The sequence below is a fragment of the Zea mays genome, chromosome 4 (genome assembly GCF_902167145.1).
Source record: "Zea mays cultivar B73 chromosome 4, Zm-B73-REFERENCE-NAM-5.0, whole genome shotgun sequence".
NCBI lineage: Eukaryota > Viridiplantae > Streptophyta > Magnoliopsida > Poales > Poaceae > Zea > Zea mays.
In genome coordinates this window covers 36,354,976-36,381,301 of record NC_050099.1, presented here as the reverse complement: position 1 = coordinate 36,381,301, position 26,326 = coordinate 36,354,976, and the positions used below count along the sequence as shown (strand labels likewise).

General features: G+C 49.1%; 1 protein-coding gene across 1 annotated transcript; it reads right to left on the bottom strand.

Moving 5' to 3' along the window:
* Positions 1-2,937: 2,937 nt before the first annotated feature.
* Positions 2,938-26,078, bottom strand: LOC103653089 (uncharacterized). The gene is made up of 4 exons (XM_035967592.1): positions 26,041-26,078; positions 3,455-3,597; positions 3,322-3,368; positions 2,938-3,251 (listed from the first exon to the last, which is right to left on the bottom strand). The coding sequence occupies exons 1-4, from the start codon at positions 26,076-26,078 to the stop codon at positions 3,009-3,011; spliced, it is 471 nt and encodes a 156-aa protein (XP_035823485.1). The 3' UTR covers positions 2,938-3,008.
* Positions 26,079-26,326: the final 248 nt, after the last annotated feature.

Sequence of the window (26,326 nt, the reverse complement as noted above, 5' to 3'; positions counted from 1 at the left end):
TTGCAAATGCTAAGCTCTTTAGTCAAGTTTTCACATTTTTCTATCTCCTGAGCGTAAGCATTTTTTAACTTTAACATGCTTTTTGTTTTCCTTAATAAGGAATTCCTCTTAGCTATCCAAAAGTTCATCCTTCTCATGAATAACACCTATTAATTCATTCAATTTTTCTTTCTGTTGCAATTTAAGGTTGGCAAAAAGGGTAAGCAAATTATCCTTGAAAGGGAATTAGGCTTACACCTATTTTCCTAACTAATTTTGGTGGTTGAATTGCCCAACACAAATATTTGGACTAACTAGTTTGCTCTAGTGTATAAGTTATACAGGTGCCAAAGGTTCACACTTAGCCAATAAAAGGCCAAGAATTGGGTTCAACAAAGAGAGCAAGGGATAACCGAAGGCAGCCCTATTCTGGCGCACCGGACTGTCCGGTGTGCCACCGGACAGTGTCTGGTGCACCAGGGACTCCAAGCCAAACTTCGCACCTTCGGGAATTTTCAGAGGCGCTTCGCTATAATTCACCGGACATGTCCGGTGCACACCGAACACTGAGGAGAGCGACTCTGAACTCGCCAGCTTCGGATTCCCGCTCTGCTATAATTCACCGGACATGTTCGGTGCACACCGGACTGTCCGGTGAGCCAGCGGAGCAACGACTACTTCGCGCCAACGGTCATCTGCAACGCATTAAATGCGCGCCAGCGCGCGCAGAGGAGCAGAGCACGCGCGGGTGGCACACCGGACAGTCTACAGGACTTGTCCGGTGCACCACCGGACAGCCAGGCGGGCCCACAAGTCAGAGCTCCAACGGTCGGAACCCAACGGCCTGGTGACGTGGCTGGCGCACCGAACACTGTCCGGTGGCGCACCGGACTGTCCGGTGCGCCATGCGACAGCAGCCTCCACCAAACGGCTAGTTTGGTGGTTGGGGTTATAAATACCCCAACCACCCCACATTCAAGTCATCCAAGTTTTCCAACTTTCAACCACTTACAAGAGCTAGACATTCAATACAAGACACACCCAAGTGATCAAATCCTCTCCCAATTCCACAAAAGCATTAGTGTTAAGTGAGAGTGATTTGTTGTGTTCTTTTGATCTCTTGCGCTTGGATTGCTTTCTTTCTCATTATTTCTTGAGATCAATACTCACTTGTAACCGAGGCAAGAGACACCAATTGTGTGGTGGTCCTTGCGGGGAAGTTTTTGTTCCCGGTTGATTTGAGAAGAGAAAGCTCACTCGGTCCGAGGGACCGTTTGAGAGAGGGAAAGGGTTGAAAGAGACCCGGTCTTTGTGACCACCTCAACGGGGAGTAGGTTTGCGAGAACCGAACCTCGGTAAAACAAATCCGCGTGTCACACTCTTTATTTGCTTACGATTTGTTTTGTGCCCTCTCTCGCGGACTTGATTATATTTCTAACGCTAACCCAACTTGTAGTTGTGATTAATTTTGTAAATTTCAGTTTCGCTCTATTCACCCCCCTCTAGGCGACTTTCAATCCTCATCTTCACTAGAGCTACCCTCATCACTAGATGTTGTATATTTTGTGGAGGCTCTAGATTTTACCTTCTTCCTTTTGTCATCCTTTGCCATGAGGCACTTGTGGCCGACGTTGGGGAAGAGAAGTCCCTTGTTGACGGCGATGTTTGCGGCATCCTCGTCGGAGGAGGAGTCGATGGAGCTTATGTCAGAGTCCCATTCCCGACACACGTGGGCATCACCGCCCTTCTTCTTGTAGTATTTCTTCTTTTCCTTCTTCTTCCACTTATTGTCATTGTCCCTGTCACTATCACTAGACATAGGGCATTTAGCGATAAAATGACTGGGCTTACCACATTTGTAGCACACCCTTTTGGAGCGGGGTTTGTAGTCCTTACCCTCCTTTGCTTGAGGATTTGACGGAAGCTCTTGATGATGAGCGCCATCTCCTCATTGTCGAGCTTGGAGGCGTCGATGGAGAGCCTACTTGATGTAGACTCTTCTTTCTTCTCCTCCGTCGCTTTGAATGCGACGGGTTGCACCTCGGGTGTGGAGGTGCCGCCTTGCTCCAAGTTGACGATTTGTTTGGAGCCTTTGATCATCAATTCAAAGCTCACAAACTTTTCTATAACCTCCTCGAGAGACATTCGCTTATATCTAGGATCACCACGTATTAATTGAACTTGCGTAGGATTGCGAAAAATGAGTGATCTTAGAATAACCTTGACCATTTCATGGTCATCCCATTTGGTACTCCCGAGGTTGCGCACTTGATTCACCAAGGTCTTAAGCCGGTTGTACATAGCTTGTGGCTCCTCTCCTTGGTTGAGGACGAAACGACCGAGCTCCCCCTCGATCGTCTCCCGTTTGGTGATCTTGGTCACCTCATCTCCCTCGTGCGCGGTATTGAGCACGTCCTAAACCTCCTTGGCGCTCTTCAACCCTTGCACTTTATTATACTCCTCTCGACATAGAGAGGCGAGGAGTATAGTAGTGGCATGGGAGTTGAAGTGCTGGATTTGGGCGACCTTGTCCGAGTCGTATCCTTCATCCCCTACGGGTACCTGCGCTCCCACTACACGACGGTTCACTTATAGCGACCTACGGTTGGTTGCTAAAACGGCCTTCAGCGACCTACGGTTGGTCGCTAAAAACTTTTAGCGACCCATAAGGATAGTCGCTGTAAGTGCCGTCGCTAAAGGCTTGAGCGACCGACATCTTTTTAGCGACCGACCGTCCGTTGCTAATATTGTATATTTAGCGACCAACCGTGGGTTGTTGTACTATAGATTTAGCAACCAATCGTGAGTCGTTATACTATACATTTAGCAACCAACAGAAAGTTGCCCCTAGTTATAGTCGTTAATAATGATAATATACCATTAATTAGCATTCAACAACTGTTATATATACAAAAGCATCACAAATCACCAATTTTTATACACATAATCACATAGATATACAAATTTAATTAGTATTGCACAATGATAGATCCACATCACATAAACCATCAACAAGCACCACAACAAAATCATTCACAAAACCTACACATGTTATTATGTTTTGCACATATTTGCAAACACTTTACAAAATCATTTAACAGGCTCCCAAACTCCATACATTGTTTAACAGGCCAAGAACGGAGGTGATACCCAAACTCCATACATTGTTTAACTGCAGCCAGCACAAGGCGTTGCAGCCTGTCCACCTGATTTTCCGCTATTGTGTGACATCGTTCTGTCAAGAGAGGGGTAACACTAGAAGATCCAAGTTCCTAAATAGGAAAACAAAACAGACTTAGAAGTAGACAATGAATAAGAAGACCCAAAATGTGTGTAACATACAGTACATTTCTCTATAAGCCAATCCGCACGTCCGCCTTTCAGTGTCCCTGAGGATTAGAAATAATAAAGTGATTATAGGATGGAATAAAAAATTCTCCTGGTTTACATAGTACATCAGTTTCACAAGACTCACCAAACGCAGCAAAGACATGCCATTGGATGCCTTGAGGAGCTATGATCCTAGCATCCTCTAATAACTCAACATCTGAGCCACCTTTGTCAACTTTATGTATGAATCCTTCAGCTAAACGGCCCACCCCATTGAATAGTTCAACCCTATGAAAGCAAGTTGGTGAGAGAAATTTCATGATGTAACTGTTAAGCTCCAGGAACATAAAACGCAGGTCGAAAATGGCATCTCACCAAGACCACAAGAACAATTTTCTCTATATGAACAATAAGGTCTCCTACAAAATGTATCATTATGTTTATCTAAAATCCATGACCTTAGTAGTTAAAGTATTTGTTGGATGGTCATTAACTCATTCCGTGGATGTTGAAAATGCCTTACAAGTTAAAACTTAAAAGTAATAAGCTTCACATATCAAACTTGTTGGAGCACACCACATAATCTACCAAGGCTACTTGCTTAAGCAGGGACAACAACTAATTTGCAACCCATGTACTTCCACGACCAACTGTATACGGAGAATCGAGTGCATAACAAAGTCTAAAGCTTAGAGAACCACACTTGAACTCAATAGAAAATAGTGCACCAATTGATACAAGAGCTAATTACAGTCTCATGAGGAAATGACATATATTCATAACTTAACAACAAATAAAAAATTACAAACATAGTCTTAATTAAACATAGATACAAGCCATGTAAATCTGGAGCACACATATTTTTTTCATATAGAACTCAATCAATATTTTCTTGTACCCAGGGTTCAGGGTTGTAGCTAGTTGATCTAGTCTGCTTTGCCAGACTCAAATTTCGGCTACGAAAGCAGTCTGACATAGTAAAACATGCATGTCAGCTATAAATAATTGAAGAAACCCGTGCTTGTGTTGTGTGTGTTTGTCTTTTCTCTCTGTGTCAAGTATGTGAGAGGAGCACATGGTAGTACCTTCGCTGAACACCTGAGCCATCACACACAGCACGTGTCGTGCTAACCTCCAGCACACAAATGAATCCGGCTTGGATTTTACTCGAATAGCAATCTGGCTACTTCTTCTCTCCTTGCTTGTGAACAAATTTTTGTGTTGGTGTTGAGGGCGGCCGGTGTCGAGGGCATCGTCGAAGGCGGCGTCGCGGCTGACGTCGAGGGCGGCCCGTAGCTGGTGTCGAGGGAGAGGCCAAGGGCTTGACCGCCTAAGAGCCGAGAGGGATTGAAGAGTGAGGACGCAGGACGGCAGGAGCAGGATGCAGGAAGCAGAAGCGGTGGCGACGCGGCGTGGAGTGAGGGAGAGGCCACGGCGACGGCGTGCCTCGTGTGGAGACTGGAGAGGCTGGCTGGTGTGATACCCAATTTTCTGAAAAGAAGTTAAATGTATTTTTCCCTTTTCTTTCGTGATCTGTGTAGTTGAGGTTGAAGTTTTTTAGGAAACATTCACCAATAAAACAGTAGAATACTTGTTGGATTTGTGCGTTGGGGTCGGGAGCAGACGTGAGAGCGAGTTTGGGCCGTGGATCTCGATCCGGCGGTGGGGAGCCCATTAGTTTCCCCCCCTAAACCCTAGCCGCCCCCTCCCTCTCACTCCCCCACCCCTTTGGCCGCCCCTCCCCTCTCTCTTCCACTCTTGCAGCCGCCCCAATCCCTCTCCTTCTTCCCCAAGTGATTGCAGCGCCACCCCTCAACCCTAGCCCCCCCACCTCTTCCTCTCCAAGGTGGAGCCTCCCCGCTTGGTGTCCGTCGTGTGGGTGCGAGTCTTCCATGGGAGTTTGGAGGGAGGAAGAAGGAAGAAAATGTGACACCCGGTTTGCAAAGAAGAGAAGTTGGAGGGTATTCTTTTTGTTTTTTTCTCTCTTTCGGTGGTTGCGTTTTGGTAATTTGGAATTTGAGGAAAAACATTCACCAGTAGGGCAGTAGAATTTCTTTGGTTAGGCGCTTGCATCGGGGTCGGGAGCCGTCGCGTGGGCGTGTTGGGCCGCAAATCTTGTTTCGGCCCACTAACCCCCATAACCCTAGCCGCCCTCCCCCTAACCCCCCCATTCTTTGTGCAGCCGCCCCCCATTCCCCTACCCTCTTGGCCGCCCCCCTCCATCTCCTCCTTTCTCAAGCACTTGCAGCCACACATCAAACCCTAGCCGCCCCCCATCTCCTCCTCCCATGGTGCCATTCGTTGCCGCTCGGATCTCCGTCACGTGGTGCAAATCTTCAACGGTTTTCGGTGGAGAGAGGAAGGGAGGAAGAAAAGGGGGAGAACCCAAGGTGGTGGACTTCCGGATCGTACTTAGGGATTTGCCCGAACTTCCGGTAAAGGCAAGTAAATACAATGGTGGTTGCTACCGTTTGGTTTGCATCCTATTCCCTGTCATTGAGTATGCATAAGTTTTAATTATGTTAATCATTGAATTCTATGATGAAGTTTATTTGTTTGGAAGTATTAATTCTCAATTGTCTAATATTGTGGATGATCATAATTTGGTAATGATATATGTGGTTGATTCCCATCTTGGATGAAGTTGAAGTATCTTTTTGAATCATGTTATATGAAGTGTTGTAGGCATGACATGCGCATCGCATCATCCATCTTGCATTTTGAAGTTATGTCATGATCTTATGGTCCGACCGTACCGGTACATTTTTAGCATCGTACGTTGCCCGAGGAGGGGTACGATGCGGCTTCATATCCTTAGTGGTATGAAGGCAGAAGTCATCCTTGCATTTGCAGACATTTGCACTCATGAGGAATATATGAAGTGTGACATTACTATGTTACTATTGTGGTTTCTACCTGCGAGGTGTGGTAACTAGGTGTGTTGTACGTTGTATACGTGCTGCACCTTCGTAATAAGAAGGTTGTGGAATCAAGTGGTGGTAAAACAATGTTCTTATGTGGTTAAACTGTTTGATATTATTTTACTTGCTGAGATATGTCATCACACTCTTGCATTACTCAATGCAGGTACTTTATACATGTTGGGAATGAGGGGAGTAGCAGCACGTCCACTTTTACTCTCACAATAACGCTGCCCAGGCGCAGCCATGATTTAATTAGAAACTTATTGTCAAAGGAAGTTTGTTTTCTTTATATGGTCGTGCGCACTGGTTAATTCAGTTCAGGTCGTATGTTTATCTTCCCTTGCTAGCCGATTAATAATACTTAGTATGTTTTAGTCATGATATATGTTTATACTCTGTTTCCCCTCTTTTATGCAATCTTGCAAAGGGGATGCTGCCGAAATTTTATATATGGACGTCGGAAGTGTAGTTCAGTAGCATTCCGGGTTGTTTGTGGAACCCGGAGTGTTACAGAAAAGAAGGAGGAACCCAAGGTGATTTTCGTGATCATTTTGTTGTATTTGTGCTGCAATCCAATTGGTTACATGTTTACCTATGCGATTTGGTAGAGGTGCTGTCCAGAAATTTAGTGGGTGGACGAACAGCAGTAGTTCTAGTGATTTCTGGGAATTTTTCGTGGGCAATTAGCAGGGATCAGTGGGAGAATCATGTAGAGCTTTGTCATACCTTTCCAACGAGTAGTTATGCGCTCGATTTGGAGTTATAATTTAGGAGACATCGTTGTTTGAATCCGGTTATGTTGCTGTCCAAAAAAACAGAATTTTCAGGTGGGTGAACAGCAGTAGTATTAGCAGTTTCTGGGAATTTTTCGTGGGTAATTAATGTTAACCAGTATGATAATCATGTAGGGCTTTATCTTATCTTTCCAATAAGTACTTATGTGATTGATTTGGAATTATATTTTAAAAGATATCGCTGTTTGAATCCGGGTATGTCGCTGTCCAAAAGACAAAAAAAAACAGATTACAGGGTTCATCTTGTGGACTGTTTTAGGCTAATTAGATTTTGGAATTTAATTATAAATTGTATACAAAACATGTGGGGAATTTCATGTAGATGCCTCTGGAGTTTTTGTTTGTTACCACTGCTGTCATAATTTTAAAGTTATGAAATTATTAAGCAGTGCCGCTGCAGTTTGGAGGGTGTGGGGAGAGATGCAACCCGCGGCGGGGTTTGAGTTTGTGCGTAGGTGCGGCGTCGTTTATGAGCCTGATTATGTGAAATTGGTGCACTAAGTTGTGTGTCAAAAACAGGTGGTGGACTTCCGGATCGTACTTAGAGATTTGCCCGAACTTCCGGTAAAGGCAAGTAAATACAGTGGTGGTTGCTACCGTTTGGGTTGCATCCTATTCCCTGACATTGAGTATGTATAAGTTTTAATTATGTTAATCATTGAATTCTATGATGAAGTTTATTTGTTTGGAAGTATTAATTCTCAATTGTCTAATATTGTGGATGATCATAATTTGGTAATGATATATGTGGTTGATTCCCATCTTGGATGAAGTTGAAGTATTTTTTTGAATCACGTTATATGAAGTGTTGTAGGCATGACATGCTCATCGCATCATCCATCTTGCATTTTGAAGTTATGTCATGATCTTATGGTCCGACCGTACCGGTACATTTTTAGCATCGTACGTTGCCCGAGGAGGGGTACGATGCGGCTTCATATCCTTAGAGGTATGAAGGCAGAAGTCATCCTTGCATTTGCAGACATTTGCACTCATGAGGTATATATGAAGTGTGACATTACTATGTTACTATTGTGGTTTCTACCTGCGAGGTGTGGTGACTAGGTGTGTTGTACGTTGTATACGTGATGCACCTTCGTAATAAGAAGGTTGTGGAATCAAGTGGTGGTAAAACAATGTTCTTATGTGGTTAAACAGTTTGATATTATTTTACTTGCTGAGATGTGTCATCTCACTCTTGCATTACTCAATGCAGGTACTTGATACATGTTGGGAATGAGGGGAGTAGCAACACGTCCACTTTCACTCTCACAATAACGCTGCCCAGGCGCAGCCATGATTTAATTAGAAACTTATTGTCAAATGAAGTTTGTTTTTTTAACTAGTCGTGCGCACTAGTTAATTCACTTCATGTCGTATGTTTAACTTCTCTTTGCTAGCCGATTAATAATACTTAGTATGTTTTTGTCATGATATATGTTTATACACTGTTGCCCCCCTCATTTATGCAGTTTTGCAAGGGGGATGCTGCCGAAATTTTATATATAGATGTCAGAAGTGTTATTTAGTAGCATTCCGGGGTGTTGGTGGACCCCGGGGTGTTACAGTTGGTATCAAAGGATAGGCTTTAGATTCTACGCAATTTGAAGATAAATTTGACACACTTGCACATATAGGAAGGGTATGGGTTCGTATCTCTTTCATATTAGTATTTTATTGTATAGATGACTAGAACTTCCTTACTCCAAATCTCTTTATGGTTTGATGGGGTATGTCGTTAACGACGTAATGCTTGATATGATATGTTACTTCTATTTAGTATTGGTTTCTTGATGTGGTTGTTATTGAAGATATTATGCAAGTGAAGCTACTAATGTACTTGTTTTATATACATATCGTCATGATGTTTTTTTGGGATGCAATGTTTTCAAATCTCTGAGCTATTACCATCATATATTTCTATATGCTTGACTGTGGATGTTTTTTTCCCAAAAGGATTCTTGGGTTCTTGTACTTATAGGACCAATTGTTTATTGAGCTTGTGTATAATGGGTCTAATCCGACTTGGTGTAGTGTGAAAACACTATATAATGTAGTTTTATGGTGTTGTTGAGTTTGATTGACTGTTGGGTTACAACCCAACTTATCAATGTAATATTTCCATGGGTGCAATGCTTTGCGCCTCACTTTTTTTAGGCTAGTGTGGCTACTTTCTAACTTGATCTTAGTATAAAATTGGTTTGTCTCTATAGAGCAGATGCAACGTTGTAATGTCTATGAAATCTTTAGACTGGTAAAACTCGAGTGAATTTGTGACATGACGTAGATTGATAAGTCCAACCATGTCTACCTGATAGGTTTTCTTATTATGTGCAACCTTATTTTTAACAATTAATAGGGTGGTTTCAAGTGGATTTTATGTCGTGCATGTTTTCCTTCTATGGCTTGTTTCAATAGCCATAAAGGCTATGCATATTTTTTTAGTTGTTGCAGGCTAGTCATGTGGGCGATATTGACAACCCGTTTTATATTTTTTTTATTTGCCAACATTGTATGGCAGTTTGATTTTTTTATGAGCAGTTTCTCTATGCATGCTTGTTGAATCATTATTTGGACCGCTTTATCTTAAACGAAGTCAATGCTTAACTGGGAGTTGCTTATGTTTGTTAGTCATCAATCTCTTTAATGATGGGGTTGTTGCATCGGATTGAGATTTTTCTTATATGAATGATGGTTTGATAGATCATGTATGTCTACTACTTTGAATGCATCCTGTGATATCACGAAGTACAAATTGTTCAAGTGCAGTAATAGTAGGTTTTGTTGTATGTGAGGTTAATCAAGGTAGTTTGGTTATGTGGATTGTCTTATTGACGTCCAATTACTCCTGTTGAGCATAGTATTGTGTTATTATTTTAGTATTGAAAGTAATATTTATGAAGCTTTTGCATGAGTCTGTGTCAAGAAGTACATTAGTTTTTCTTGTTATCCCTCCATTGCTTTATGAGTATTGCAAATTTTATCTCTTTTGAGAGGAGGAAAAGACGTTACATGACATGAGCACCATTTGCTTCACGTCAACAATAGTTGTGGAGAGCTCTAATAGTTGGATTCTAGTGTAATAACAACCATGTTTTATAGTGCTAGAGATGGGTATGTCAGGTGTTTCATACATTGTCGATACATGGATGTTTGACCTTAGTGGCATTAACAAATGAGGTTGTTGAATTCGTTGATTGTGGTGCTTAGTGTTCTAACCTATTAGGTAAAGTGTTGCTTAAAGGCTTTGGGGAGTTGCATCCCCATTTGGTAGTGGAAAATCCTAATGTTGGTCGCACCTGCCAATGCCTTGGGTTTTATTTTATATTGTTTTTTATTATGGGTAAGGTGTTGTTTCGTTTTGGGAGTCATTTTAAATTAGTTGGAGGCTGAATCAGGCTTCACTTATCTAGAATGTTTTATAGGCCTTGTTTGGCACAACTTATTTTCAGCTTCTTCACAAATTTAAGCAGAACTTCTGCCAAACAGCTAGCTTCTGCAGCAGCTTATCAGTTCAGCTGCTTCTCAGAATACACTAAAAGCAGCCAACAAGCAGAAGCTGCTTTTCACCAGCTTATCAGATAAGCTGCTTTTTCAACAAGCAGCAGCTGTGCCAAACAGGGCCATAGTAGGTTTCTTCATCTTTGCATAGGATGCTCAATCACCCAGTTTGGTCTAAACATTTGAGAGTTATGGGTTTCCTATAGCAGCCTTAATTTTGTACGAAAGTATAGACATTGAATACGGTAAATTTTGGGTTTTGTTGGATTATGAAAGTTTTAGTAATTTCATGATCTTCCCAAAGAGTATTGGTTTGTAATTTTCATTACATATAATTGGAGTTAGGCTACTCTGAAGTTGTTGCACCGTTGTGTCTGAACTTTAGGTGTCGTTAAAACCACTAATAAATCGACCGCGTTTTGATAGTTTCAGAGCCCAAATTTGGGAATTCTCTTTAAGAAAAACTTTTAATTTTTCTTAGTACTTTTTAATGGGTATTTACTTGTAATTGTCTGTTAAATAGATTGGGAGAGGTGGTTGTCCGGATATAAGTCGAATCTCTGATGTGTAGTATCTCAGGCTGAGTTTAGCTGTAGGTCATGCAGAGTTGAGGGCTATAAAGATAAATTTGGGTGGAACTTTATTGCAAAAGTCGTGGACAATTTCCAAACTTTTCCAACGCATGTTTGTTGTAGTTTTAAGTTGAGTATAGCAGGAGTTATAGTATTTTAAATTTTAGTTGTCCATTGTTTCTAACCTATCAGTTTTGCAACAAAGCAGTTGCATTGTTTTATCGGTTTGAAAACCAATTCTGAGACACTCATTATAATAAAAGTTTTAGGGGATGTTATAATCTTTTCAATGAGTTTATATTTGTAAAATTTTGTTAGATGCAGAGAGTTATGAGGTTTTGAATTTATGGGTCATGTTCCGTCAGGTTCTGGTGGCAGATCATGTATGTCACCTTACAAGCCAAATTAAAAAAATGGAGATAAAAAAACTTTGTTTATCCTTTGAATACAAAAGTTGTAGGTCATGAAGTTTAGATGATTTTACAATATTTCTTTGTTATCATTGCTTTTATAGTGAAAGAGGTAGAGACAGAATGAGCATTTGTGTTGTTGATTATCAATTTTCTATTTAGGGATATTTCTTTGGGAGTTTGGTTTAGTTATGGTGAGCTCTTTCGCAATCCATGTTAATTATGTTGTATGGTGGGAGGGAATAGATGTAGTGGTTGTGATAGTTATCTTGTTGTTGTATATGTGGAGCGTGGGCTGAAACAGAGAGATAGCGAGGGATATTTGAATAGGCCAGTACATATTGTTGTGAAGCCATGTTTTCTGGTCTTGGCGTGTTTGCGTAAGTATGAAATAGTTACGTCGTGTGAAGTCTAGGTGGAGATGCAGATTGTCTGAGTTATTGGATGGATATATGGGCAGGCATAGTATACTTAAATTGATTCTTGCTTGCATGATGTGAGATCAGGCTTAAAATGATTTAAAAAGTAAGCATATTGCTTCTACCCTTATGTTGGCTCTAAGTGTCTCGTAATGAAGAACCTAAAGTTATTAGTCCTTCGATGAACGCTTAATCTTAGAAGAGTATAGAACCTGAATAAATCTATTGCTTGCTGTTTGGGACTACATGACCAGTTTTGGTTATGCCGCTAGTTCAATGAATTACACCATGTTTTCGGTAGAGGTGTTGTATATAAAAAGTTGTAGCCAACTTCTTCATCTTACTTGTGTAAAATTTCATGACCATAGGTCTAGTAGTTTGGGAGTTATGATTTTCTCAAGTCTAGTCTTGGAATCTGTCCAGATTCTGTACAGATTTCGAAACTGACCTTGTTTGCCCAAGTTAAACTTCGAATCAGTTCTTATAAATTATAAAGAAGTGGTAGTACTTTCCTTAAGCTTTCCAACAAATTTTGGATCACCCTTTTTGGTGACCTATAAGTTAAGCTACATCTGTTTTAATTGGAATCTTTGAATCTGTCCAAATTTGGACAGCAAAGCCTTTCTTATGTCTTTTGATCTTGATATGCATTGAATTAACCTGATAGGTTTATAAATGAAATATAGACAATTTTACTGGCTTTCTAAAAAGTCTAGGAGCGCCTGAATGGGATGACTGAGACTCCAATTATGGATTTTTTGAAGTGAGTAGTTGAATTCTGTTCAAGTCTGGACAAAATTTACGTTTCGCATTGTTTGGCCTTTCTAAGTGTCAAATCTTGTGGTGATGATAATACCAAGGGTATAGTGGACTTTGTAAGCTTTCCATAAAGTCCTAGTTTACTTCTATTGGATGCATATTTTGTGAGTTATGAGGAAAACAAATAACTGTTGTGTTGCTGTCTAGAAATATGCAAGCATTAAATTGATCTTTTGAAGTTACTCTTGTTTGGATAGGTTTGGTTTAGGCTATTTGAGCACAGTATGTATTGCATTCATATATATATATTTATTGAAGTACTTGCATGTGTCAATGTTGATTTGGTGTTAGGAAAGCTTTGTTCGAGTTATATAGGACCGTCTACTATCTTAGCCCGAGTTGGCAGCTTGGCTTAGCACCTACAATTGTCGGAGTCTATGATCAGAGTACACCATATATTCCATGTCTTTATGTTGAGGAAGTATTTGCGGAATCCAGACCATCAAATCGAGCTAAAGCCGATTCCTGTGTAGCAAGACCAGACTCTAGAGTGTCGTCTGCTGCGTATCTTAGAATCCTAGGAGCTTGAGGAGCTGATGCGGCAGAAGTACCCGAACCTTTCTTTATGTGTGAGTTTTGTTGATTCATTGATCTTTCCTTGTCGTTCCGATAGAAGCGTCGGAATTCGAGGTCGAATTCTTTTTAAGGGGGGTAGAGTGTGATACCCAATTTTCTGAAAAGAAGTTAAATGTATTTTTCCCTTTTCTTTCGTGATCTGTGTAGTTGAGGTTGGAGTTTTTTAGGAAGCATTCACCAATAAAACAGTAGAATACTTGTTGGATTTGTGCGTTGGGGTCGAGAGCAGACGTGAGAGCGAGTTTGGGCCGTGGATCTCGATCCGGCGGTGGGGAGCCCATTAGTTCCCCCCTAAACCCTAGCCGCCCCCTCCCTCTCACTCCCCCACCCCTTTGGCCGCCCCTCCCCTCTCTCTTCCACTCTTGCAGCCGCCCCAATCCCTCTCCTTCTTCCCCAAGTGATTGCAGCGCCACCCCTCAACCCTAGCCTCCCCCACCTCTTCCTCTCCAAGGTGGAGCCTCCCCGCTTGGTGTCCGTCGTGTGGGTGCGAGTCTTCCATGGGAGTTTGGAGGGAGGAAGAAGGAAGAAAAGAAGGAGGAACCCAAGGTGATTTTCGTGATCATTTTGTTGTATTTGTGCTGCAATCCAATTGGTTACATGTTTACCTATGCGATTTGGTAGAGGTGCTGTCCAGAAATTTAGTGGGTGGACGAACAGCAGTAGTTCTAGTGATTTCTGGGAATTTTTCGTGGCCAATTAGCAGGGATCAGTGGGAGAATCATGTAGAGCTTTGTCATACCTTTCCAACGAGTACTTATGCCCTCAATTTGGAGTTATAATTTAGGAGATATCGTTGTTTGAATCCGGTTATGTTGCTGTCCAAAAAAAACAGAATTTTCAGGTGGGTGAACAGCAGTAGTATTAACAGTTTCTGGGAATTTTTCGTGGGTAATTAGTGTTAACCAGTATGATAATCATGTAGGGCTTTGTCTTATCTTTCCAGTAAGTACTTATGTGCTTGATTTGGAATTATATTTTAAAAGATATCGCTGTTTGAATCCGGGTATGTCGCTGTCCAAAAGACAAAAAAACAGATTATAGGGTTCATCTTGTGGACTGTTTTAGGCTAATTAGATGTTGGAATTTAATTATAAATTGTATACAAAACTTGTGGGGAATTTCATGTAGATGCCTTTGGAGTTTTTGTTTGTTACCACTGCTGTCATAATTTTAAAGTTATGAAATTATTAAGCAGCGCCGCTGCAGTTTGGAGGGTGTGGGGAGAGATGCAACCCGCGGCGGGGTTTGAGTTTGTGCGTAGGTGCGGCGTCGTTTATGAGCCTGATTATGTGAAATTGATGCACTAAGTTGTGTGTAAAAAACAGGTGGTGGACTTCCGGATCGTACTTAGGGATTTGCCCGAACTTCCGGTAAAGGCAAGTAAATACAGTGGTGGTTGCTACCGTTTGGGTTGCATCCTATTCTCTGACATTGAGTATGCATAAGTTTTAATTATGTTAATCATTGAATTCTATGATGAAGTTTATTTGTTTGGAAGTATTAATTCTCAATTGTCTAATATTGTGGATGATCATAATTTGGTAATGATATATGTGGTTGATTTCCATCTTGGATGAAGTTGAAGTATTTTTTTGAATCACGTTATATGAAGTGTTGTAGGCATGACATGCTCATCGCATCATCCATCTTGCATTTTGAAGTTATGTCGTGATCTTATGGTCCGACCGTACCGGTACATTTTTAGCATCGTACGTTGCCCGAGGAGGGGTACGATGCGGCTTCATATCCTTAGAGGTATGAAGGCAGAAGTCATCCTTGCATTTGCAGACATTTGCACTCATGAGGTATATATGAAGTGTGACATTACTATGTTACTATTGTGGTTTCTACCTGCGAGGTGTGGTGACTAGGTGTGTTGTACGTTGTATACGTGCTGCACCTTCGTAATAAGAAGGTTGTGGAATCAAGTGGTGGTAAAACAATGTTCTTATGTGGTTAAACAGTTTGATATTATTTTACTTGCTGAGATGTGTCATCTCACTCTTGCATTACTCAATGCAGGTACTTGATACATGTTGGGAATGAGGGGAGTAGCAGCACGCCCACTTTCACTCTCACAATAACGCTGCCCAGGCGCAGCCATAATTTAATTAGAAACTTATTGTCAAATGAAGTTTGTTTTTTTAACTAGTCGTGCGCACTAGTTAATTCACTTCATGTCGTATGTTTAACTTCTCTTTGCTAGCCGATTAATAATACTTAGTATGTTTTTGTCATGATATATGTTTATACACTGTTGCCCCCCTCATTTATGCAGTTTTGCAAGGGGGATGCTGCCGAAATTTTATATATAGATGTTAGAAGTGTTGTTTAGTAGCATTCCGGGGTGTTGGTGGACCCCGGGGTGTTACAGCTGGGCAGCGGTAATTTAGGTTTCTAGGCGGCTGCTAGGGTTAGGTAGATGGGCCCCTAGTGGGCCTTAGGGTTAGGGAGAGTTTTCTTTTTTTTATTTCGAAATGCATTTTTAAATTACTCAAAAATTCATAAAATTTTACCAAATAAATAATAAACATTTGAATAAATTATTACGAATGCAAATAAATAATAAACATTTGAATAAAAATTTATTACCCTATTTAATATAAGCACAAAGAACACAGTTGCATACTATAGTCATGTCTATACATAAACAAACCATGAAATATACATACAAGCAATATTAAAAAGAAATAAATCACCACGCAATTTAGCGATCAATGTTTACTTGTTTTAATTAATTTTTAGTCACTAACAACTACAAGGTATGTTCAGGCTATAATATTTGATACTGATCCTTGCTCTATAGCGACCCACCGCTAGTTCCCGACGATATCTATAGCGACCAACCATAAGTTGTTAAATTTCTAGACTTTTAGCGACCAACCGACCGTTGCTACAAAAGGATTTAGCGACTGACCGTCGGTTCCTATCCTTTAGCAACCAACAGTTGGTACCTAATAAGGGTCGCTAAAGATCAACCGTCGTGTAGTGTCCAAACTCAACAATGTCCCAAATACTAGCGTCGAGTGAGGTTAGATGATGCCTCATTTTATCACTCCACATACAATAGTCCTCACTATTAAAAACCGGTGGTTTGCCTAATGGGACGAAAAGTAAAGGAGCGTGTTTAGAAATGCGGGGATAACGTAGGGGGATCTTACTAAACTTCTTGCGCTCATGGCGCTTAGAAGTAACTGACGTGGTGTCTGTCGGGTACCATAATTAGGGGTACCCTCAAGACGCCTAATTCTCAGCTGGTAACCCCCATCAGCATAAAGCTGCAAAGGCCTGATGGGTACGATTAAGTCAGGGATCAGTCCACACGAGTGACTCGATCACGCTTCACCCGAGCCTAGCCTCGGCCAAGGGCAGTCGACCTCGAGAGACTTCCGTCTCGCCCGAGGCCCCCCTTTTTACGGAGGACACATCACCGGCTCGCCCGAGGCCTTGGCTTCGCTCAGAAGCAACCCTGACTAAATCGCCACACCGACTGACCAAGTTGCAGGAGCATTTAACGCAAAGGTGGCCTGACACCTTTATCCTGACACGCGCCCCCCCGGCAGAGCCGAAGTGACCGCCGTCACTCCACCGCTCCACTGACCAGTCTGACAGAAGGACAGCGCCGCCTGCGCCACTCCGACTGCGGTGCCACTCGACAGAGTGAGTCTGACAGGCAGTCAGGCCTTGACAAAGGCGCCACGACGAACTCCGCTCCGCCCGACCCCAGGGCTCGGACTCGGGCTAAGACCCGGAAGACGGCGAACTCCGCTCCGCCCGACCCCAGGGCTCGGACTCGGGCTAAGACCCGGAAGACGGCGAACTCCGCTCCGCCCGACCCCAGGGCTCGGACTCGGGCTAAGACCCGGAAGACGACGAAACTCCGCCTCGCCCGACCCCAGGGCTCGGACTCCGCCCTGGCCTCGGCCGAACGACCTCCGCCTCGCCCGACCCCATGGCTCGGACTCGGCCTCGGCAACAGAGGACAGACTCAACCTCGGCTTCGGAGGAGCCCCCACGTCACCCTGCCTAGGGCACAGACCCGCCACGTCAACAGGAAGCGCCATCATCGTCCTACCCCGAATCGACTCGGGTCACGGAGAACAAGACCGGCGTCCCATCCGGCCAGCTCCGCCAGATGGGCAATGATGGCGCTCCACAAGCTCTGTGACGACGGCGGCCCCCAGCTCTCTTACGGAAGCAGGGCGACGTCAGCAAGGACTCGACCGCTCCAACAACTGTCCCTCCGCCAGGCTCCGTCGCACCTCCGACAGCCACGACATCACGCCAGCAAGGTGCCAAGACCTCTCCGGCTGCCACATTGGCATGTACCTAGGGCGCTAGCTCTCTCTCCGCTAGACACGTAGCACTCTGCTACACCCCCCATTGTACACCTGGATCCTCTCCTTACGACTATAAAAGGGAGGACCAGGGCCTTCTTAGAGAAGGTTGGCCACGCGGGACCGAGGACGGGACAGGCGCTCTCTTGGGGCCGCTCGCTTCCCTCACCCGCGTGGACGCTTGTAACCCCCCTACTGCAAGCGCACCCGACCTGGGCGCGGGACGAACACGAAGGCCGCGGGACTTCCACCTCTCTCACGCCCGACTCCGGCCACCTCGCCTCTCCCCCCTTCGCGCTCGCCCACGCTCTCGACCCATCTGGGCTGGGGCACGCAGCACACTCACTCGTCGGCTTAGGGACCCCCCTGTCTCGAAACGCCGACAGTTGGCGCGCCAGGTAGGGGCCTGCTGCGTGCTGACGAACAGCTCCCCATCAAGCTCCAGATGGGCAGTCTCCAGCAACCTCTCCGGCCCGGGGCGGTGCTTCGTTTCGGGACTCTTGAGTTCATGTCCTTCGACGGCAGCTACGACATGATACTTCTTCCACCGCCGCGCGACAATGACAATGGCGGCCGACAACCCGCCCGCCGGCGGCGGAATCGACGACATCTTCCCCGCGTGGTGGAAGAGCAACATTCGAGCTTGCTCCGTTCTCTCCCCCGCCGACGGAGGAGGAGGCGGGGCCACCAAGGCCAAGCGGGAGGCCACGCTTCGTTGGCCGTCGAGCGAATCGACGCCCCCGACGCCCCGACGGAAGGCACGCCGGACGTCGACCTCGCGTTCAAGACGAAGGCAAGCGCCGTCCCCCCGCGACACGCTGACCCCGAGCAAGAAGACGACGCCGGCGCGCTCGCGGAAAGCCTGCAGGACGTCGCCCTCGTACCTGAGATGACGGTGCAACCAGTCCCCGATGTGACTACGTCGCTCCTCGTCGACCAAAAGGTACCGACTAACTCCCATCTTACGTCATTTCGACTCGGCCTCAACCCGCCAAACGACCTCGCTTTGGCGGGCGCTCTCATTGAGGCGAGTGCAACCCCACTGGGGTTTCGTATGCGGTCGCCTTGGGACCGACTGACGGACGTCTCGACCTACGGGCCCTCTGGGTCCGAGGAAGATGACGATCCCAGCATCTGTTGGGATTTCTCCAGACTTGGCAACCCCAGTGCCATGCGGGACTTCATGACCGCATGTGACTACTGCCTATCCGACTGTTCCGACGGAAGCCGCAGCCTTGGCGACGAGAGCTGCGGCCCAAGCCGCGAATGTTTCCACATCGAGCTAGGGGATCCCTCCGAAGGCAACCATCTCGGCATGCCGGAGGACGGTGATCTTCCTAGGCCGGTGCCTCGCGCCGACATCCCACGGGAGCTAGCTGTGGTCCCCGCTCCGGCGGGGGGTTACGACCCACAACTCGAGCAAGTCCGCGAGGCACAGGCCAGGCTCAACGAGGGAACAGGAGCGCTTGAGCCGATCCATCGGGACGTCGGGCAGGTATGGGCGGGCCAACCCCTGGCCGGAGAAGTACGTCACCTGCCCCAAGGTCTCCAGCACCGCGTCGCCAACGATGTCAGGGTCAGGCCACCGCCCGCATCCAGCGGGGTTGGTCAGAACCTGGCAGCCGCAGCGATGCTCCTCCGCGCGATGCCGGAGCCATCAACCACCGAGGGTCGACGAATCCAGGGAGAGCTCAAGAATCTCCTGGAAGGCGCTGCGGCCCGACGGGCCGAGAGCACTGCCTCCCGAAGGCAAGGATATCCCTCGGAACCTCACGCCGCGACTTCCCGATTCATGCGGGAAGCCTCGGTCTACACCGGGCGCACGCGCAACACCGCGCCTGCGGCCCCGGGCCACCTCGGCAACGAGCACCATCGACGCGACCGTCGGGCCCACCTCGACGAAAGGGTGCGCCGAGGCTACCACCCCAGGCGTGGGGGGCGCTACGACAGCGGGGAGGATCGGAGTCCCTCGCCCGAACCACCCGGTCCGCAGGCCTTCAGTCGGGCCATCCGACGGGCGCCATTCCCGACCCGGTTCCGACCCCCGACTACTATCACGAAGTACTCGGGGGAAACGAGACCGGAACTGTGGCTCGCGGACTACCGCCTCGCCTGCCAACTGGGTGGGACGGACGACGACAACCTCATCATCCGTAACCTCCCCCTGTTCCTCTCCGACACTGCTCGCGCCTGGTTGGAACACCTGCCTCCGGGGCAGATCTCCAACTGGGACGACTTGGTCCAAGCCTTCGCTGGCAATTTCCAGGGCACATACGTGCGCCCCGGGAATTCCTGGGACCTTCGAAGCTGCCAGCAACAGCCGGGGGAGTCGCTCCGGGACTACATCCGGCGATTCTCGAAGCAGCGCACCGAGCTGCCCAACATCACTGACTCGGATGTCATCGGCGCGTTCCTCGCCGGCACCACTTGCCGCGACCTGGTGAGCAAGCTGGGTCGCAAGACCCCCACCAGGGCGAGCGAGCTGATGGACATCGCCACCAAGTTCGCCTCTGGCCAGGAGGCGGTCGAGGCTATCTTCCGAAAGGACAAGCAGCCCCAGGGCCGCCCATCGGAAGAGGCTCCCGAGGCGTCTGCTCCGCGCGGCGCCAAGAAGAAAGGCAAGAAGAAGTCGCAATCGAAACGCGACGCCGCTGACGCGGACCTTGTCGCCGCCGCCGAGTACAAGAACCCTCGGAAGCCCCCCGGAGGTGCAAACCTCTTCGACAAGATGCTCAAGGAGCCGTGCCCCTACCATCAGGGGCCCGTCAAGCACACCCTCGAGGAGTGCGTTATGCTTCGGCGTCACTTCCACAGGGCCGGGCCACCCGCCGAGGGTGGCAAGGCCCGGGACGACGACAAGAACGAAGATCACCAAGCAGGAGAGTTCCCCGAGGTCCGCGACTGCTTCATGATCTGTGGAGGGCATGCGGCGAATGCCTCGGCTCGGCATCGCAAGCAAGAGCGCCGGGAGGTCTGCTCGGTGAAGGTGGCGGCGCCAGTCTACCTAGACTGGTCCGACAAGCCCATCACCTTCGACCAGGCCGACCACCCCGACCATGTGCCGAGCCCGGGGAAATACCCGCTCGTCGTCGACCCCGTTGTCGGCAATGTCAGGCTCACCAAGGTCCTGATGGATGGGGGCAGCTGCCTCAACATCATCTACGCCGAGACCCTCAAGCTCCTGCGCGTCGATCTGTCCTCCGTCCGAGCAGGCGCTGCGCCCTTCCACGGGATCATCCCTGGGAAGCGCGTCCAGCCCCTCGGGCGACTCGACCTCCCCGTCTGCTTTGGGACGCCCTCCAACTTCTGGAGGGAGACCCTGACGTTCGAGGTGGTCGGGTTCCGAGGAACCTACCACGCCGTATTAGGGAGGCCATGCTACGCGGAGTTCATGGCCGTCCCCAACTACACCTACCTGAAGCTCAAGATGCCGGGCCCCAACGGGGTCATCACCGTCGGCCCCACGTACAAACACGCGTTCGAATGCGACGTGGAGTGCGAGGAGTACGCCGAGGCCCTCGCCGAGTCCGAGGCCCTCATCGCCGACCTGGAGAACCTCTCCAAGGAGGTGCCAGACGTGAAGCGCCATGCCGGCAACTTCGAGCCAGCGGAGACGGTTAAGGCCGTCCCTCTTGACCCCAGTGGCGACACCACCAAGCAGATCCGGATCGATTCCGGGCTCGACCCCAAATAGGAAGCAGTGCTCGTCGACTTTCTCCGCGCAAACGCCGACGTCTTTGCGTGGAGTCCCTCGGACATGCCCGGCATACCGAGGGATGTCGCCGAGCACTCGCTGGATATTCGGGCCGGAGCCCGACCCGTCAGGCAGCCTCTGCGCCGATTCGACGAGGAGAAGCGTAGAGTGATTGGCGAAGAGATCCACAAGCTAATGGCAGCAGGGTTCATCAAAGAGGTATTCCATCCCGAATGGCTTGCCAACCCTGTGCTTGTGAGGAAGAAAGGGGGGAAATGGCGGATGTGTGTAGACTACACTGGTCTCAACAAAGCATGTCCGAAGGTTCCCTACCCTCTGCCTCACATCGATCAAATCGTGGATTCCACCGCTGGGTGCGAAACCCTGTCCTTCCTCGATGCCTACTCAGGGTATCACCAGATCCGGATGAAAGAGTCCGACCAGCTCGCGACTTCTTTCATCACGCCGTTCGGCATGTACTGCTATGTCACCATGCCGTTCGGTTTGAGGAATGCGGGCGCGACGTACCAGCGGTGCATGAACCATGTGTTCGGCGAACACATCGGTCGCACAGTCGAGGCCTACGTCGATGACATCATGGTCAAGACAAGGAAGGCTTCCGACCTCCTCTCCGACCTTGAAGTGACATTCCGATGTCTCAAGGCGAAAGGAGTCAAGCTCAATCCTGAGAAGTGTGTCTTCGGGGTGCCCCGAGGCATGCTCCTAGGGTTCATCGTCTCCGAGCGAGGCATTGAAGCCAACCCGGAGAAGATCGCGGCCATCACCAGCATGGGACCCATCAAGGACTTAAAAGGTGTACAGAGGGTCATGGGATGCCTCGCGGCCCTGAGCCGCTTCATCTCACGCCTCGGCGAAAGAGGTCTGCCTCTGTACCGCCTCTTAAGGAAGACCGAGTGTTTCGCTTGGACCCCTGAGGCCGAGGAAGCCCTCGGGAACCTGAAGGCGCTCCTTACAAAGGCGCCTGTCTTGGTGCCCCCGGCGGATGGAGAAGCCCTCTTGGTCTACGTCGCCGCGACCACTCAGGTGGTTAGCGCCGCGATTGTGGTCGAGAGGCAAGAGGAAGGGCATGCATTGCCCGTTCAGAGGCCGGTCTACTTCGTCAGCGAAGTACTGTCCGAGACCAAGATCCGCTACCCACAAGTTCAAAAGCTGCTGTATGCTGTGATCCTGACAAGGCGGAAGTTACGACACTACTTCGAGTCTCATCCGGTAACTGTGGTGTCATCCTTCCCCCTGGGGGAGATCATCCAGTGCCGAGAGGCCTCGGGCAGGATCGCAAAGTGGGCGGTGGAAATCATGGGCGAAACGATCTCGTTCGCCCCTCGGAAGGCCATCAAGTCCCAGGTGTTGGCGGACTTCGTGGCCGAATGGGTCGACACCCAGTTGCCGACGGCTCCGATCCAACCGGAGCTCTGGACCATGTTTTTCGACGGGTCGCTGATGAAGACAGGAGCCGGCGCGGGCCTGCTCTTCATCTCGCCCCTTGGAAAGCACCTGCGCTACGTGCTGCGCCTCCATTTCCCGGCGTCCAACAATGTGGCCGAGTACGAAGCTCTGGTCAACGGGTTGCGGATCGCCATCGAGCTAGGGGTCAGACGCCTCGACGCCCGCGGTGATTCGCAGCTCGTCATCGACCAAGTCATGAAGAACTCCCACTGTCGCGACCCGAAGATGGAGGCCTACTGCGACGAGGTTCGGCGCCTGGAAGACAAGTTCTTCGGGCTCGAGCTCAACCACATCGCTCGGCGCTACAATGAAACCGCAGACGAGCTGGCTAAAATAGCCTCGGGGCGAACGACGGTCCCCCCGGACGTCTTCTCCCGGGATCTGCATCAACCCTCTGTCAAGATCGACGACGCGCCCGAGCCCGAGGTACCCTCGGCTCAGCCCGAGGCACCCTCGGCACAGCCCGAGGTACCCTCGGCCCCCGAGGGCGAGGCACTGGACGTCGAGGAAGAGCAGAGCGGGGCCACGCCAGATCGAGATTGGCAGGCCCCGTACCTGCAATATCTCCGTCGAGGAGAGCTACCCCCCGACCAAGTCGAGGCTCGGCGGGTAGCGCGACACGCCAAGTCGTTCGTCTTGCTGGGCGATGAAGAGGAGCTCTACCATCGCAGCCCCTTGGGCATCCTCCAGCGATGCATCTCCATCGCCGAAGGTCGGGAACTGCTGCAGGAAATACACTCGGGGGCTTGTGGCCATCACGCAGCGCCCCGAGCCCTTGTCGGGAATGCTTTCCGGCAAGGCTTCTACTGGCCAACGGCGGTGGTTGACGCCACTAGAATTGTCCGCACCTGCGAAGGGTGCCAATTCTATGCAAAGCGGACCCACCTGCCCGCTCAGGCTCTGCAGACAATACCCATCACCTGGCCCTTCGCTGTATGGGGTCTGGACCTCGTCGGTCCCTTGCAGAAGGCGCCCGGGGGCTACACGCACCTGCTAGTCGCCATCGACAAATTCTCCAAGTGGATCGAGGTCCGACCTCTGAACAGCATCAGGTCCGAGCAGGCGGTGGCGTTCTTCACCAACATCATCCATCGCTTCGGGGTCCCGAACTCCATCATCACCGACAACGGCACCCAGTTCACCGGCAAAAAATTCTTGGATTTTTGCGAGGATCACCATATCCGGGTGGACTGGGCCGCCGTGGCTCATCCCATGTCGAATGGGCAAGTAGAGCGTGCCAACGGCATGATTCTACAAGGGCTCAAGCCTCGGATCTACAACGACCTCAACAAGTTCGGCAAGCGGTGGATGAAGGAACTCCCCTCGGTGGTCTAGAGCCTAAGGACGACGCCGAGTCGTGCCACGGGTTTCACGCCGTTTTTCCTGGTCTACGGGGCTGAAGCTATCTTGCCCACTGACCTGGAATACGACTCCCCGAGGACGAGGGCCTACACCGATCAAAGCAACCAAGCTAGCCGAGAAGAATCGCTGGACCAGCTGGAGGAGGCTCGGGACAGGGCCTTACTACACTCGGCGTGGTACCAGCAGTCCCTGCGACGCTACCACGCCCGAGGGGTCCGGTCCCGAGACCTCCAGGTGGGCGATCTGGTGCTTCGGCTGTGGCAAGACGCCCGAGGGAGGCACAAGCTCACGCCCCCTTGGGAAGGGCCATTCGTCATCGCCAAAGTTCTGAAGCCCGGAACATACAAGCTGGCCAACAATCAAGGCGAGATCTACGGCAACGCTGGGAACATCAAACAGCTACGTCGCTTCTACCCTTAAGATGTTTCCAAGTTGTTCATATACCTCGCACCTACGCAAAGTTTAGTCGTCAAGGAAGGGTCGGCCTAGCCTCGGCAAAGCCCGACCCTCCCTCGGGGGCTAAAAGGGGGGAGACCCCCTCTGCGTCGAATTTTTCCTCGAAAAAGGATCTCTTTTTAGCAGGATTACTTTCGTGCTTCTTGACTACTTCGGAAAGCGGATCCTGGAAACGACGGAGTACACGTAAGCAGCCAAGGCTGACCGAGCCGAGGGACTCCTACGCCTCCGGGATACGGATACCTCACTCATCACCTTCTGCGATAAGTAACTCACGCTCGGATAAAGCGACTCCGTGGACCGAACAAGTCTTCACGTTCGGAAGCTCTCCTGCCGAAGCAGTCCTTCAAGCTTTCTCGACTAAGTCGGGGACAGGGCCTCATGAATGGGTGAAAGTACGCGTAAGCGGCAAGGCCGACCGAGCCGAGGGATTCCCACGCCTCTGGGATACGGAAACCTCACTCGTCCCTTCCGCGAGAAGCAACTCTCGCTCACACAAACATCCCTGTTACCGACAGAGTCCAGATGCTCGAAACAAGAGGAAAAAAGACGCAGCTTCGCAAGCACGGAGAGGGTGTGTTTTCTGGCCTCGGCGGCCGCAGAAGGCACACGCTACAAGACGATCTGATCCTGCAGGCTCGGGTCTTCACGCTGAAGGGAGCCGTAGCACCCTCGGCATCGACGACGTCTTCAGCAGAATCCGACCCAGCCTCGGACGGCGACGCGGTCCAGGGATTCCTCCGGGAATCCGGCCCGAGCAGGCGGCTCGGCCGGTTACCCCTGGGGCCTCGGCCAACCGGCTTCCAAGGGCGCCAGCCCGACCCGAGGCCTCGGCTGATCGACTTTGGCGTCGGCTCCGCTGACGGACAACACGGCTAGGCTCCGGCCAACCAGGTTCCCATTCTCGAGCCAACTCCGCCTCTGTTCATACTGATATCGCTACCCCTGGCCTCGGCTCATCGAAGGGCGGCCGAGGGGTCTCTTTAACTAAGCTAGAGGAGCCCCAGACAACAAGGCCGATCGGGCCGAGGGATTCCTACGCCTCCGGGATACGAATACCTCACTCGTCACCTTGACACGGGGCGACTCAGGCTTGGTAAAGCGGTTCAGATAATCAACAGGCGAGACTTAGCGCTCGAAAATGAGGAAAAAACACGGCTCCGTGCCGAAATTACATACATGTTCAGGCCTCGACAGCCACAATGAACAAACACACCGGCATTCGAGATGCCATTACGAACGGAACTCCGATTCCCCCTCCGCAGGTACGAACAACCCCACTCCGAGGGGGAAGGCCTGCGGAGCAACGGAAGGCCGACGAATGGCGCGCCGTCACCTGCTCCAGCAGCGGCGACGACGACGACTTCTGCTTCGGGGGGCCAAGCAGCGGCAACGCTGACCTCAGGCTGGATGCCGCCGCCAGGAGGCCCCCGCCCATGCCAAAACTCGTAAGGCAAGGACGGGCAGAAGGCCGTAGAGTTGGAGGTCAGTCCGTGGCCGGCCCCGGCTATCTCGCCGGCAGCAGAACCTCTTCAAGCTGTCGTGGCGGATGCCGGCACCGCAAGCGGCTCCGAAGCCACTCGCGCCCGAAAGCCAGGCACGCTGCAGCTGCCAGCGCCACGGACGACGGCCGCCCTTCCCTCCGATCACTGAGTGAAGGAGCGGGCCACCGCCCGCGCAGGGGCC

What these genes read in the sequence shown, in the direction of transcription:
- LOC103653089 (XM_035967592.1), bottom strand. Translation starts at nt 26,078, where the DNA reads ATGGGCGGGGGCCTCCTGGCGGCGGCATCCAGCCTGAG. An exon ending in GCGGCGGCATCCAGCCTGAG is followed by an intron (nt 3,598 to 26,040) that starts GTCAGCGTTGCC and finishes TTGCTTTCATAG; the next exon opens with GGTTGAACTATTCAATGGGG. An exon ending in GCATGTCTTTGCTGCGTTTG is followed by an intron (nt 3,369 to 3,454) that starts GTGAGTCTTGTG and finishes TCTAATCCTCAG; the next exon opens with GGACACTGAAAGGCGGACGT.